General features: G+C 32.7%; 1 protein-coding gene across 1 annotated transcript in view; it reads left to right on the top strand.

Annotated features, from left to right (window-relative positions):
• The window catches only part of LOC106460702 (elongation factor G, mitochondrial-like), a 50,766-nt gene that overhangs the window by 27,232 nt on the left and 6,077 nt on the right, over positions 1–17,457 (top strand). The window contains 5 exon segments of the mRNA XM_022387480.1: positions 980–1,126; positions 6,462–6,509; positions 10,940–11,092; positions 14,654–14,746; positions 15,866–15,941. Coding sequence (XP_022243188.1) covers positions 980–1,126; positions 6,462–6,509; positions 10,940–11,092; positions 14,654–14,746; positions 15,866–15,941 — 517 coding nt within the window.

The raw sequence follows: 17,457 nt of genomic DNA, 5'->3' as shown, positions 1-17,457 counted from the left end.
GAAATATTAATTTTTCAAGCTTAATAAAAAGATTTTATTTATTTGATTTAATATTTTTTCTACGTCTTAACTTGCATAGATTTAATTTTTTCACAGAAACTGGAATGAGGTGTAGTAAATAAATTTTATGTCTCAAAAATTTCTATTACTTAAAAAATCCAAGTAAAAAAATCCTATTTTGCAACCTAACTTTTACTGCTAATTGTTTAGATAATATTTGTCTGAGGCAGAGTTACCTTTTAGTACTTGGGAAAATAATAATTAATAACAAATAACTGGGTGTTAAAATGAATAAATAACTTGATGTTAATAAAAATCTTAAATGTAATTCTGATGTGTAATTACTTAAAATGAGATTTAAAGATCCAGTTCATGAACTTAATCTAGTTTACGCTAAAGCAGTTTATCTTATATAAATACTGTTTCAACCATTAATATTTCTACTGTACTCCAGCTGACCTGATGATCCCTGGTATTAGGCAGAAGGTCTCATCAACACTATAGTGATATACATTTTTGTTTATTTTCACTCATAAGTTCTTATAGCTTTAATTAAAGAGAAGTCATTTCTGTATGAGTTATCTGAAGCTTCTCTTATCATTTTAAATTCTACATACATTCATAGCACAGCTGTTAGATTCAAAATAAAAGTTCTGATCATTTAGGTAAAAATATTTTTATAATTACAAACAACTTGATTATTAATTGAATTTCCAGAAATGCAGTAATTTGTGAGTCAAAAAAGTTTTAAGTGTTTGTTATTTAGAGAACTAAATTCTTGTTTAATAGTTTGACGTTATATAGTGTGCATCTGTATATCAAAAGAATTTTTACATAAATTTAGATGTTCTGTTGTTATAACACTAAAAAACAACTTCTGTATAAGCATTGCTCACAGTTTCACTCCAGACTCCTATATTAATTGTAATTTAAAAAAAAAATTTAGTTTATATAAAATTTAAAATATTTTACTTTTCAGGAATCAATTTATGTTCCAGATCCGGTAATATCCATGTCTATTAAACCTAAGAACTCGAAGGACAATGACAGTTTTTCTAAAGGTATTAACAGGTTTACCCGTGAAGATCCAACTTATCAAGTCTACTTTGATACAGATAGCAAGGAGGTAAGTAGTAGGCACACTCACCTTTAAGTAAATGAAACTGTAACTCTTTATTTGTATCATTTACAATTTCTAAGATCATTTCAAAGAAGTTGTATAAAAAGGAGATGGAAACTTTGCAAAGAAAAGTTAAAAGTTGTTCCAATAGTCGTTAGTATTCTAATGTTCTCAAGTGAAATGTTTATCCAAGGTTGTAAATACAACCATGCTTATTCAGTTTTAACAAGGTGTATTGTGGTATTATTATGCTTAAAAATTTAAACTAATCCATCAAGGTTATGCTTGTATTTAAGTATCTATAATCAATTGATGGGCACATGATAGAAGACAATCTCTCAAGCTTTCCAAATTTTCTTTTTGGTTTCTTGATTTTTAATTTGTTATAAAATTGTGGATTTGAATTTGACAATAAAGTATTTCCTTTTTAGATTGTACCAAGACTGCTTAGTTTTATTATTAAATTAGAAATTTACTAATATAAGTGTAAAGAACAAAATCTCTTATTTTCACTATTATTTGTATTTTCAAACTTTGTGTTTTAATAATTTAGTGAGTGGTAACTTATGTTATTAGTTTTAAGACTAGTTTGTGAAAAATATGCAGAAGCTACTAGTTTTGTAATTTATATTGATTATAAAATTATGAGAAATTTATTACTATATACAGAAAAAATATGCACCCAGCATTGAGTATTGGTGTTGAACTGTTAGTTTTACAAATATGATGTAGCTTTTGAACAGTTTTTTGCATAATACATAAGAACAACAATTAAGCATTGCAAAATGTGTGCAAAAGCTTAAATTACTTTTTGTTTAGGAAAAGACCTCCAGAAATTATTTATTTTATAAAACATTTTGTCAATTTTTACATGTTTTTATCTGTTTTTTGTTATGTTTTTTATTAGCAGGATAGTCTATGGTTACTGTTGTATTTATTGTTAAAACAATAACAGGATTTTGCTAATCATGGTAAATTAAGTTGACAACTGCAAAACAAAAATTGGAAAGAGTAATAAGAATTACAATGTTGCAGTATAAAGATATAAGTAGTTATTTCTATTAGTATATTTAGGTAATTGACTCGGTAAATATCAATGTGCCCCTTCAGTTTCCCTATTTGTGGTATACATTGTACTCCTTTTTTTCCCCACTTCATTAGACTACTATAAAAATGTAGGCCTAGCCTACTTCGTACTAGATATTTATGAAAACAATCATGATAGGTTATAGAATTTGTTAAAAAGCTTGCCATTTTAGCCAAAAAACAATGATTTATGCTCATTTTCTTTAGGCATTTTTTTTAAGTCTGGAGCACAAGTACCCACTACCTATGAGAAAATCACTAGTGATTTAAGGTTTCCTAATTAAATATTTTAAATTAGCATGCTCTCTATTAGTTGTAAAATATTGATAAATTATTATATAAAATTGTGTGTTTGCTATACAGGATTGCAAATTTTTTATAACCTGCTATGCTGAGCTGGCTACAATCAGCAAAAATGTGACTGCCATGTTGTGACTCATTACCCAGATGGCCATATTATCCATAATTCAACACTGAAAAAAAGACTAAGATGTCCATGAAACAGTGTTTTACTGGGTACACAGTTTATGTGCATGCAATTTAAACATTGGGTAGAAATTCATTATGTGAATACTTGAATTTATGCATGTTCATATACAGGTATGGATAATGAGAAACACTTGTTGAAACTGAGCTTAAACTTATTATCTCATTTTGGAGAAGAATTTAACAGAGAATTAAGTCACTATGAATGTGTTTACTGTTATACCTGTATAATGAGAGCAATAGTAGGCTTTACCCAAATGTTCATGTAAGATCTTTCAACACAATTCCAGACACCAACAAATTAACAGCTGTACTTTATATAAATATATATTATTCAAGTAATCCTTGTTCATATTTTTAAGTAATTTTAAGTAAAATACACAGGGTTCTAGTTATCTTAGGCAGAGCACTGCCACGTTTGGTAATATTAACCAGTTATCACTTGAATAATACTTGTAGACCTCTACCATAATCAAAATGGCTGGAACAAAGGGTTTGTATGTATTGTAGGTGTTCAAAGGTACTAAGCTTTATTAGTAATTAAAAAAAAGGTTTTCATAAATCAGAAGAAATGAATGAATATGGACTTAAAAGAAGTAAGTTCATTGCAGAGTGATTTAAGTATATTCAAAATATCTCTCGGTTACTATTTTCTCCCTTGGAAAACTCAAGTTTACACAAAACAAATCTGTTTACTTTAAGGCAAGAATAATGGAGTAAATGTTGAAGTAGCACAAAGCAAAGTACAGGATAGAGGATTTCAAATGAAGTATGAGTTGAAAATTGTCCACTTTTACTTTAATTCAACAAAGGATTATACAACATCATGACATTGCCAGACCATTTGCAATAAAGATTGCATTAAATGATTAACACCACCAAAATAATGTATAGTAAGAAGCAAAAGATCATTCCCAAAATAAATTTAAGGGAAGTAATCCTAATATAAACCAAAAACTGAATTGAAAAAAAGAAAACATAAACAATTAAACGATCAGTTAATATAAAGATAATTTGTCATACTGCAGATCAAGTAACGGTAAAATGAACTAAAACATTCTTTATAAATAATGTGAAAATCAATTATAAAAAATAACTATTTAAATTAAACTGTAGATTTGGAAGAAAAGAAGTATTCTGAAAGATAAAATGTATCACAGATATTGTATAAGGATGTAAATAGTCTCTGTTTCAGTCGATACTTACTTTACTTAAAAATTCAATAGAAAATAGTAGATTTAAGAAACAAGCAAGTAATGTGTAGAATTGGATTGCGAGACATAATTACAGTTAGCAGAAGATTTATATTCTAGTTCAACGCAATAGCTCGTTGAGATTGATATGTTTTTATAAGGTGTTTGTTCAAAAGTATTTTGGAGAGTGTATAAAAATCTTATTCCTGTTAAAGAAAAAAACTGTAATGCAACATGTATTACTACAGTACAGAAACATAACGTGATTCAAAATGTTGCTAAGGTTTGGTTCATTTGAATTCCACTGTAATCCATAATGCAGGTTATACATAAAGATAACATTTAGAAATAATGTTTAACTTGTGGGTTGTATTTTGAATTATACATCAGGTGAAGGGCTATTTATTTGAATCATTTTCTTCCAGTTCTTTTATTTTTCATGTTTGCATGCTTGAGATCTAAGTAGTTAGTGTTATTTGCACAATCCCAATTTATTTTCAAATAGGTAAATTATATACATGGTTTAGAGGTGAGATTTTTCAAAATAAGTTTTTTTTTATATATAAGTTAATTAAGTATAAGAGGCAAATAGTACAAGAATATTAGCCTTGTATAATGTGAAAATTACCTATACCAGAGTACAGTCACTTGATGATAGTTTACAATGTGATTGTTTGTTATCCAAACTGTGGCCAGTAGTAGTAGTAGTGTAAATCCAGTAATGGTTTCCAGGATTGACATACTATATGACAAGCATGTAACAATTAAAGTTTTGGCTGATCAAGGATATTCCATGGAAAAAAAAAAAGAAAGATGGGAAACCAAAAATCTCCAAAAATGATATTAAGTATCTAACGGTATGTTTTTTATGAGATGGACGATGGTTTAGTACTGAAATTGTAAATTAACTTGCTGTAAATACAGGTGCAAATGTTACCTTGAGAACAGTAAGATACACATTAACATTAGTAGATGTGTAATTGCAGAAAATTGTTGCTGAGTGGATATAACCAAACCAATAGGTTGAAATAGGCACTAAATCACAAAGAGTGGAATGAGCAAAATAAGACTTGTGTGTGTTCTTTACAGATGAGTCCAATTCCAATTGTTTGACAATAAATGAAGTTCGTTCAACAGTGGAGAGGAAAAATGGTATCATAGTCAATGTACAAAATCTACAGTGAGGCATCAGTAAAAGTTTGGGGTTACATCTCAATCAGTTGTGTTGGTGATCTAAATCACATTGATAGCACTCTGACTGCTATCAAGTATATATAGATTTTGAACCATCATGAACATTGTATTAGGAGAGGGTTCATCTTCCAACAATACAGTAATCCCAAGCTTACAGTGAGTGTGATAAAATTACAAAGAGACTGATGGAACACTCACAACTATGGTTTGGTCTGCATGAAGTCCTAATATAGACATTACTGAGACTGTATGGATTTATGCAAACACTTAGCTGAATTATAGGGAGTAACATAGGACACTTGGAACAGTGTTCCATAATTATACATTGATAAAGTGTAATGCAGCATGAAAGCAATGAATAATGCTCTGTGTTAAGTAGTGGGTTCACATACGAAACACTAGTGCATTATATACCTTATTCATATTTCTGTTTTATGTGATAATGTTTGCAATATTAATAAATACTTCATCTAGGTGCCATTATTTGTTGTTTGTGACAACTGTATATGTATTGCTTATGTGTTTCCATAATTATTTGTATTACTGTATTCACCTATAAATCACCTTTATGTGTTCTTTCCTTTCCTTGGGATAAATCTTACCATAGGTAATGAGTTATGACAGTAATACAATATGCTAAAAGGTTAGATAAATCACAGTTGAAAGATGTGTAACTTGAAGGCAGTTGCCCAAAATGAACTGACCCACTTTCCATTACTATTTGAGCTTTTAACTTTTACTCGCTATATCTGAAATGAGTTATGCCTTAAAACTTGGGGCTTCTAACAACAGAAGTTTCCAACATCTTTTATCAACCTTGAAAACTCCAAGCAGTTAATTACTTGCCTCTTTATAACTTTCATTGTGTTAATGCTGTTGCACTTCTCTATTTCTATCCAGTTTTGCTTGAATTTTAGTTCAAAGATATGTACCTTTACCAGCAGATCTTGGCAAAGACCCAAAAAATAAGCAGTATAGCTTTTTAATTGGAATGTTGGCATCATCTGGTGATGATTAATGTTACTATAAACTATTTAAAAAAAAAAAGAGCAAAAAAGTTTTAAAATTTATTTGATTGTTAAGACCAATAAGTGAAAGTGGGTATAATCTGTCAACTATCTGCTCAAGCATTGTTTTTGTTTTGATTTATTTTGTCAGTTGTTTTCTCTAATTCAGCAGGGATTTCAGAAACATTTTTGTTTCAACTGAAGTAGTGGTCAGGAAAGGGGACTTGATGTTCTGTAGTAAAGGAAAGTTGAAAATGAAGATATTGTATGTAAACCATATGTATAATAATGAAATTATAACATACTTTAATTTTTGTACATCAATTTTGAAGTTTTTATTATGCTGTATTTTCATTTCTCTTTTCTTCAATTTAGACAATAGCCTCAGGAATGGGTGAGCTGCATCTTGACATTTATGCACAGGTATTTAGTTTTTTTAATAGTATATGCAGTTTTTATGTATATGTGAGTAGAGTGATAGTTAACTTGTTCACTGTGTGTTTCTTTCACAGTCCATTATGAAGTACACAGTAATTAAACACTCCTGAGAATACAAATCATTATCTCCATGATGTCATATTCAAATCATCTCGACATATGAATATATGTATAATTCAGTAAAGACCATAGAATACAAACAACCATGTCACAAACAAAAGTGTGTATTTTATATCAACTGACAAGGGGGCACTTGTTCCAGTACCTTCTGCTTTTGGACTTTAGACCTACCTTACAACACCTTAACTCCTTCTTCATGCTGCTCTTCATCTGTTGGTTCTCAGTCTCTACCATTGGTGCTATCTATCACATTCTACTTTTCCTGATGCTGCAGAATTGTCTTTCATTCTTTCCTAATCCCCGGATCCCCCCTGTCATATTACCTTGCCTGTCTGGGACCCAAATGTGGCTCTTTATGCTCTCACCTGGGACCTTTTCAAACTTCTTGCCACTTGCTCTCTATATTGTCACACTCAAAAACCTACTACCTTCTCCTTCTTGCCTGTAGTCACTGTCATTCTCTACTACCACACTTAACTTCTTATTTACCCCAAGCAGTCCTTCCTTTTCAAGACTTCCACTGTTAGAGAAGGTGGTCACACCTTTCTCCCATATCCCTTCCTTCTATACCCCATGTCTATGACCATTCTGACCCAGACAGACTTATGTTCTGTATGCGCCATTCATTTTTATCTATCTTGCATTTCCTCCTTTTGGTGTGTCTGCCACTGTCTTTTCATTCTTGAGACCCCTCCTCTACTGGAGACGAGACCTCTTGCCCTCCACTCTTACCAGATGGATCCACCAATTCATCCATCTGGTTTACTTCTCTTTAGGGGTTGGATGTTTGTCAGCTCTTTCATGTCTTCTCTCACTAGACTTGACATCTTACACATTTCTTTGCAGCCCACTTACACCATCCTCTAGAGGAGATACTCCAGGCTAGCATGTGGACTACCCCACACACCTTTGTCATCCACTATCTCCACCACCTATCTGTCTTGTCATTGAAGTGATTTAGACTTCTGCCCATAGCCATTTTTCAATCCACCTTTCAACTTTAAACAAGTGTGTGTAATTATATTTTTCTTACTCACAACTTACCATAGGTTCCCACCAGGCAGCTAGTGTTGCCTCCCAGGGTATGTTTACACAAAATCTGCATTGGGCCAGAATAACAGAATATTGCTCATACCATTCACCCTGGCCCTACAGGTGCCCACTGTGTGATAGGGTTTTCTACAAGACCACTTGAGGTTTCGTAGTGGTATTTCAATACATATCTATATTACATTTCGTATCCAGACCATAACCATCCCAAACGTTCCATGGACTATTGTGGAAAAAGCCAGTACTGGAGTTTTGTATCTGCCCACCTTGCTGGCTTTTAAAAATAGGGTTTTGCAGTCTCCCATTGTACTGTCTCCAGTAAAAGACCTTTCCAGACTAAAGGACGGATGGGAATCGGGGCATATTATCTGGTTCTCCCCTACTTGAATCCACCCCCTCATTGAGTGAAGTGCAAGAGACCCTTGTCACTTACCAGTTCCCAGCTGTTGGGGTGATGGATCATGGAGAATCCTAACCACTGTGGCTAGAACAAGGGGTCCCTGTATAGTGAGAAGTGGGGTTGGAGTGACACCTTAGTGTATGCAGGTCACCCCACATGTATAACTATGATACATCACAATCTTGAAGTGGACTGATGTTACAAATCACTATTTCAATCCTTTATATATGACTTTATCTTCCTAAGCCTCCTCCTGTATCCAAAATCTGTTCAGCAGAGTTGAGGTATGCACTCTATTTCTGGTCCATTCTACATCATACTGCAAAAAGAAAAAAAAAACACTCCACTTCCACACCTGGCATCTGTCCTGTAGAAACTGATGGTCAAGTGGGGGTATGTTTAATATGGGGCCCTCCTCCTGTGGCTGGCATGTGGTCTGTAGAAACTGATGATAGAATTGACATGACTATACAGTATACACCAGTGATGTATCACTCACACACCCTATTCCATCAGCAGGCAAGGAGCCCATAATGACTGATGGTTGAGTAGAAGTTATATAAGTATCCATACTGACATGATTTTATACAGTGCACTCTTCTCATCCTACAGCTGGCATGGGGCCTGTAGAGACTTGACGATAGAGAGGAATGTGAGCGTGAATACTTATTACATGTGCCTTTTTCCTATAACTGGTTTTGACCTGTTGAGTTTGATAGTAGAGGAGGTAAGCATATGAAGTACAGTCTGAAGAAGCCACAACCTCATTACACGTATTGGCTATCTGATGGCTTGTGTGCGAGTACTCAGATGGTCATGTACTTATTCCACCCATCCTTGTGACACTATTCAAGCTTTTCTGCCTCTTCTCTTATACACAGGTGAAGAATATGCTCTGGATAAGACAAGATGGGGTCTCACACGGGTGTGCCCCTGCCATCAGGGGTTCAAAGGAAGCCCATGGGGTGTGACATTGAAGACAGCTTATCTAGGTCATCTATGTACCTGTCCCTCAACCATCTCACTGTGGGATTCTAGCTGTTTTGTGTGTGAAATTGAGTATTTTTTGAAAGTTAACATTTTTCATACCTGAAAATTTATTTCCAAAAAAATACCTCTACACACATTACCACCCATTCTCCTCACTATCTCAGTACAAATGTTTTCTATTGCCATGTCAAAGAAAAATAATTCACAAGCATGTGTGTAGAGGGTGTCACTGTGCAGGGAAGTGTGTTGCACTCCTATTGGTGGAGGGTTCTGCTTCATGATTACATCATTCAGGAACACACATTCATGTGGAAAGAGGTGGGATCCTTCACAAGGCTGATGGCTTGCAAGTCTCTTTGACATGTCATGTAAACACAAGAGGAATATAAGCTATTAAGTGTATGGAGGTGAGTATCTATCAGAAATACATTTCTGGTGAGGAAAATGTTAACATTTATCTTACTACAAGATCACATAGTTTGATGGGAGGGCAGTCAAAGTCAGTGAGAAATTGCCAGGTAACTTGTAATACTGATGTCCACAGTGAATAGCAGTGACAATTCCATTGCAGTCATCTTGTAAAACAACAGTTTCTTCACAACCTGAGCATCCTAAACCAATAGAATGAACTCTATGCTGTGAAGAGAAGTGTGGAGAATTACCAATGTCAAACAACTTTCACTGTTGCAGAACAGATGGAAGTGTGCCCCAAAATCGTCAGACATTATCTGCATTCCTGAGTTTAGGTTACAGTGGTAAAATAAGTAGATGGAAGAGTTTCCCCTCTTCAAGCTGTATCACATTTTAGGACACTAATTTTGTCCAATGAGTCCAATTTTGCACAAAGTTCAGTCAGTGAACCTTGGGGGGGGGGGGATATTCTCATAGGGAATTTTGTTGAATCCAACTTCGACCCACAACAAAGTATGGTTTATTATGGTGTGGAGTACTATTTGGGCTGCTGGACAATCACAGCAGTTGGTATGTGAAGAGACAGTCATTACTGTTTGATACAGCATAATTTTTGATTAAAGCTTTCTACTTGACTACACTAAAGACTAGTTTACCAGACAAGACAGTGTTTTTATGCAAGATGGGACTTCTGCTTGCTCATCCCAAGTTACAAACTGATGGTTTTAAAGTCAGACCATTACCTTTCTCCTGTGGCCAGACCAATTGCCAGATATGAACCCTATTGAACATGTGTGAAAACACCTGAAACAACCAACTAAAAGGAACACCCTCATCTTAGTTATTTGCCAGTAGTAGGAAGCAACTCTACAGGGCCAATTTTCAGATCTTGTAAAAATGACATTATTATCTGTGTTTTTGCTCTAAAACATTGGAAAGGGTAGATCCACTAAATACTAGTGGTAATCTGGTCCCCTTTGTTTTTTATATTTTATTATTCAATAAAATAACTATATTGAAGTGAGTGTCTAATTAATTGTTGGTAAGTCAGTGTATTCCAGTGATACTTAAGCAAAATAATCTTACAAAGTTTTGATATGTTTAACTTGCTAAGTGTTCGTATTTTAGTCGTCATTAATTAAGAAAATTTATATTGTAACAAACTAAATCTTATTTCTCTTTGCATTAACTGTTTTAAATAAGAATAAGTTTATTGAATAACTTTAATTTGAAATTTTCATTTCAAACTGTTTACTTAGTTCTTCAATATTACTAATTGTTACAATGATTGAAAGTTATTAACTTAAATAAATTTGAAACATAGTGTTATAAATAACAAAAGACAATTACCTCTGGTGTTTTAAGATAACATCAAAGAAGAGAGTTTAATCCCAAAATGGAGAAATAGTAACAATTATTATATTAGTGTTTTTCTTATGGTTAGAGAATGGAGCGAGAATACAACTGTCCAGTTGTGATGGGTAAACCAAAAGTAGCATTTCGAGAATGTCTGCTAGGTCCATGTGAGTTTGATTATCTTCATAAAAAGCAGCATGGAGGAGCCGGCCAATATGGCAGAGTTGTAGGCGTTATGGAGGTCAGTTTGTTGTTCTATATAATATAGTGTTGTATCATTCATACTTAGCAAAGAAACTTTGTAATGATGAGAAAATAAAAAACAAACAAATTATCATAACAAGGTCAAATCATATTATTGTATCTTTAACATAGCAGATACTTTGACAAGGTATTCATGTATTGTAGTAAAGAAAGGTAAAAGTTTCTGTCGGGATAAATTATAAGGCAAATTTTAATATTTTATTCTGTGATTGTTCAGGAATTACGAGACTAATGTTACTACCCACATTTAGTGTTGATATTGTGGCATCTTGACATTGACATTGAAATATACCAGATCCTGGATAGAAGTTCAGCTCGTTGCTCTCCTGTGCAATTTTAAGATGTTGTAATCTGTATGACTTGGATTGCTGTGTCTTCTTTGTTGCAAGATTTCATAATTCTCTCTCTCATCCTTTCAGTGCTCTTTGTTGTAGAACTAGAAAATACATTCTAACTCTTGTTGACACTCGAGCTGTCAGTTGTTTGATTCTGGAATTTATTCTCATTTGCATGTCATTTCGAAATTTAAATGTAGAGACAACTGGCCAATTTATCTTTATGACTCTGTCTGTCCAATTTTAACAGATTCCTGGCCCCATTGGACTCTGTGGGTATAAGCTGGCTAACACCATAACTAAATCTATGTAAAATGGTGCAAGTAAGGCTATGTTCATTCCATATCTTGAAATGAAGCTTGCTTTTTCTTCCTGTTTAGTTTTTTCTAAGGCAGCTTAGCAGTAGTTAGTCTAAGTTTCAGAGTGTTCTTATTGTGCATAGTAGATTATGTTGGAGTCTGTAAACTGTCAAGTTCATAGAATAACTAGAAGTTTTCTATTTGCAAAGTGTTCTGTTGGAAATGTCCCACAATTCACCAGTTATTTTTTCTAATAGTTCTTCAATTTTGTGTTTAAAATGTTTCAGATCAGAATGTAGTTCTTTATCTTTTCCTCCATTACTCCCCATGTCAGACTGGTTGTTTCTTTTTATCACATTAATTTTCAATTTCCACTTCTCTACGATCACACAGTTTCTGCAATTCAGGTTCTGCATAAAAAGAGTTTTGCAACACATTATCTCTGCATCTTTAGCTTTACAAGTCTCTCTGTCATCAATTCAGATGTTTCCTAGTCTACTTTACTTATTTGCTTATTCTTTTGCTTAATCCCAGCATCACTTACTACTATTAAGTTGAGGTAATGACCAAGGTAAAGATTTCACAAAAACCTGACTGCTATTGTCACTTTTTGCAGTGAACAGTTTATTTTGAAGTCAAAATGCAGCCATTGTATTTTGTGTGAGTGTGCCAATTTTGTATTGATGTAATTATATGACATACTAGGCCAAAACAGTATAGTCTGGGGTGTCTGTAAAACCTAAGTATGTTATTGGTGTACACACAATTATATATATAAAATATATATCAATGCTGTTACTAATGTCTCTCTGTATCAACAGTTCCATCAACCCATAATAATTATAACATAAAGACCAGATTTCAACCAAAATGTTCAGATTTCCTGCATTTTCTCAAATCATAAGGTTTTTTCTTACTAAAATAAATTGGAGGCTTGTTGTTTGATAATAGGAGTTCTATGCCCAAGATCCACATTAAGTTCAGGTAATCATTTTTTCTAATTAACTGGCTTTGCAGAGGTGAATTTTTCTGATCCACTGTTCATTCCCAACTTTTATTGGCTCAGTTGAAGTCTGTAGGCTGGTTTCTTTTGTTTCATGATAGATGTACTGGGTTTGTGGACCTTAGTGGAGAGTCATTCTAGCATGGGCAGAGAAGATTGATATTGAATTAGTTGTGCTATTGCATGTATGGCAAAAAATATGATCTTACTGTACAACTGTATCAATTGAAATATGATCTTTGTGTACAACTGCATCAATTTAAATATGATCTTTGTGTACAACTGTATCAAGTGAAATAGGTCATGTTTTAGAGTAACATCAACAGAAATTAATTTAAAATTGTAATGTGTTACAAGTAGCATTCTTAAATGTGGCTATCATTTTGTGTATCAAAATAATATTTTGGTGTGAGTGTTTGGAATGATTAAACAAAAAACTAGCTTAATCCAACATGTTTTGTGTCTTAAATTATGTGGATAGGAATTAAATGAAATGTGTATTCAAGTATCTATGTTAACCTGTAAAATAAGGAAAGGAAAATTGTAAAAGTATCTATGTTTATGAACATTGCTGGAGTTTCAAAAACATCAAACAATTGTTTATCTCATTTCTCAGTAGTATTCAACTGTCAAGTTTCAAAATGATAGTGTAGCAGTCAGCAATTTTTTGAGGGTGTACTTAAGTATCAGCACATGTGACTTCAGCATTAATCTCATTTAGCCTAAATGGAAAACAATAGGGAATAATTGTTAACAAAGTTGTTCATTAATTACTCTTATTTGTGAAAAATGGGTACAGTAATTTTTAATAATTGCTAGTTTGTTGTCCTTTTTTTTTGCTTTTTTACTGGAGAATATAGATGGTAGCATAAATGGTAGTGTCTTATGGTTAAACAAAAGTGTTTATACAATTTTGGTTTTTATTTTAAACAAATTGTCATTACTGATTCAGGAAAACTACTTACCGAAATATGGCTTTCTATAAATTTACTATTATGATGATCAGTACCATTCTCTTGTCATTATTTATAATGACATGAGAATGTGTTTTTCATAATAAATGGAATTAATCTTATTTTTGATGTTTATTATTGGTTTGGATTTTTGAAAAAAGTTATCTTGGTGTGAAGGAACCCAGTACTGAAGTTCATGGGATTTTATTATAACCTTTGGGTTGTGGCAAATGAACATAATGGTGTAAAATAACCTTGCTATAAGGATAAGTTTGTTAATAGTTGCATTTTACTTTACCTTGTGTGAAAATTATAATTGAATATATCTGAAATAAAACTGATGAGTAACAGAAAACTAAAGATATGAAAAGAAGCTACAAGAACATTTTCTTATTACTAATTAAAACTAAAACTTCATTTAAAACTGAAAAATCATAAGTACCTGTTTTGGCTTATAATTCTTTTTTTAGATGTTTCAACAAGGACACACAAAGTAAAATGTAGAGAGAGAGAAAACTAATTTTTGTATAAAATAAAAGGTCAAGAAATTAAAAGTGTCTTATGTGTATGAAATGTTAGAACATGGTTTGTGTTTTATGTAAATAGTATACTTTTTAGTTTTGTTTTTTATGCACAATTACATGATATAGTCATAAGTTGGATGAAGCAGGAACTTGAGTAAGAAAATAAACTGTTTATTGACTGTTTTTAGAATGAAATATATGTGTTTACTTGAAGAACAATTTTAAATTTATATAAATTTCTTTGCTTCATATTATTCATTATCTAAATAAAGGACAAGTATATTATTTGAAGAATATCCAGTCTTACCATGTAATGTTTGTACACAATATACTTAAAATTCCAAACTTAAGATATCAATACTTTAAGGAAGAATTTCAGTGGTTACTGTTTGCTTATATACTTTTATAAATTATATTTATTCAGCCTCTTCCCCCTGAAGAAAACACCAAGATAGTTTTCAGTGACGAAACAATTGGAACAAATGTACCAAAACAGTTTGTTCCTGCCATAGAGAAGGTATAATTTATTTTTAATCGATATAAGTATCTTTGTTGTTTCACATGATAGAAGCAACTTTAGGTGTGTGACTTTACTACAAAATCACTGCATCTCAGTTACTGTTATATTTCATCAGTTTTATGTAGAAAACTAGTAATGCATCAAAACTAATTGTATTATAAATATGAATACATATAGCCTTAATATATGTAGTAATATAATTTTCTAATAAGAGGATGAAGTCAGCTAAGATTATTGCCACTAATTATTTTGCTATTATCCAAAGAAGCAGAAAATTCACAAAGCTTAATGCCATTACGTTTGATATAACTATTTACATAATATATCAGTAAGAGCAATGAGTTTATTAGACTTAATGCAGTAGTTTCTAGCACTGTTTTCAACAGAAGGTGTGTATATATTAGGCTTAATACCATTACTGAAAATATTATTTTTAACACAAACTGTGTATCCATTAGGTTTAATTGTATTATGTATAGAATTTTTTGCATTTTTGTAAGGAAGCAATATGTTTATTAAGCCAAATGTTAGTAGTTATTACATATCCTACAGAAGCAGGATGTATATTAATAACACTAACCATAGCTTTTGTTTTTTAACAAAATCTTAGTTTAATACCACTATTTAAAGTATTAAAACAAAATCAGGGAGTTCAATCAGTAAAACTAACAGCAGTATTTTCTAACAAAAGCAGATGTAGCATTTTCTAAGGAAAGCATGGAGTTATATTTAACGATTCCTTTTTTTAACATAAGCAGGTGATGTTTGTTATGTTTGATTACAGGAAGTTTGTGTCCATTAAGTTTAATACTGCTATCTATGGCATTGTTTTGAAGTAATTTGTACTGGGCTGGCTTAATACTAATATTTATTGTATTTTGTACTGCATTGTCGATTTCATTAGACAACCACAACAAGATCTTTTTTTTAAGAGAGAAAAATAATCTATTAGACTTAATGGCAAAAGGTAGTCTGTTAGGTTTAAAACCACTAAGTATAGCTCCTATCAATCACTTATGTAAATAGTGATCATTGAGATGTTACAGATAGGTGTAAGATCAAAGAATATGAAGTGTTTGCAAATACAATTTTTTTTTATTATTTAATTGGTTGCAGGGTTTCAGAATGATGTGTGAGAAAGGAATGCTTACAGGTCATAAAATTTCTGGTGTGAAGTTTCGACTGATGGACGGTAAGAATTATATAGAAAAAGAACTTTTTTAAATACAATAAACAATTTAAGTGGAAACCAGAGATCCTATTTTAATATACTAAAAGTAATACCTCACTAGATACCTTGAGTTAACATAAGGCTGTCATTAAATAATTTATTCCTACGTGTTATCTAAAATCAATCATATTCAAAATTTTATTGTAAGTTGTTTAATGAAGCATTAACTTCATATTTTTGTACTGCAGCTTGCAGATAATTTCACGAGAAGATATTTTCATGTAGAAATATTTTTTAATGTACAGGGTATCTGAAAATTCTGGAAGCATAGGCACTTGAACGAATTTTACAGAATGTGTTCTACATGCTATCCTTGTAATTCAAAACAAGCTTGGAGATGGTATTTCCATTCTCTTTGACCACTGTGAAGCATATTTATATTATTGTCAATGGTCTGACACTCATCATGAACTTGTTGTTTGAGATGTTTTGTGTCCCTCATCTTCTCTTTGTACACATTTTCCTTGAGTAGTCCAAAACAAACATCCATGGGAGTTAAGTCCAGAGATCTTGGGGACCATGTCTGCCAATCTGTTGTTCTGAGAATGTGTCATTCAACCAAGCTTGGACTTCCGTTACATAATTTGTTGGGGTGCCATCCTGCATAAACCAGTCACACAGGCTGTTGCCCCAGCTCTCCAACTGTGGCATCATTTATTATTGCTACATGTGTAAGTATCATGCATCATTGACTGTTGTATCAAAGAAAAATGGTCCAACCACACGACAATTCCATAGTCCACACCAAACCATAACTTTGGATGCACCTTGTTCTTTCAGTTCAGTATATCAGTTGGTGTTGTCTGATGACCACCAGTGCATGTTCTGTTTGTGACTGAAAAGATCAGTTTGGGGAAAGTTCTCATTTGTCTTGCATTATATAATGAACCATTCACAAATCTGCACTTGATGGTCTGGGTCATCTTTACTGAGTTTGTGCAGGAGTTACGTTTTGTAAGGGTGCCATTTTGCCTTAACCAAGATGTTGTGGATCATCGATTTTGCAAAGCCAAGTTTCATTGATGTCCTATGGAGAGATTTCTGAGGGTCGGCATGCATCTTGGCCAAAAGAGCAACATACAAAGCCAAGTTTCATTGATGTCCTATAGAGAGATTTCTGAGGGTCAGCATGCATCTTGGCCAAAAGAGCAACATACAAAGCCAAGTTTTATTGATGTCCTATGGAGAGATTTCTGAGGGTCGGCATGCATCTTGGCCAAAAGAGCAACATACAAAGCCAAGTTTTATTGATGTCCTATGGAGAGATTTCTGAGGGTCGGCATGCATCTTGGCCAAAAGAGCAACATACAAGTATTTTATGTGATCTCCACCACACATATAATTATACATATCTAGCAGCAACATTATATACAGGGTGTCCAAAATTTCTGGAACTATTTGTAGCTTTTCTTAGTTTTAGGTACATCACTAATTATGGCATTGTCAAAGCACGAGAAGGTTGCGTTAATCCTGCTGT

The sequence above is a fragment of the Limulus polyphemus genome, unplaced genomic scaffold, assembly GCF_000517525.1.
Source record: "Limulus polyphemus unplaced genomic scaffold, Limulus_polyphemus-2.1.2 Scaffold818, whole genome shotgun sequence".
NCBI lineage: Eukaryota > Metazoa > Arthropoda > Merostomata > Xiphosura > Limulidae > Limulus > Limulus polyphemus.
Note: the sequence above shows the minus strand (reverse complement) of the source record. Positions and strands in the feature narration are given on the sequence as shown.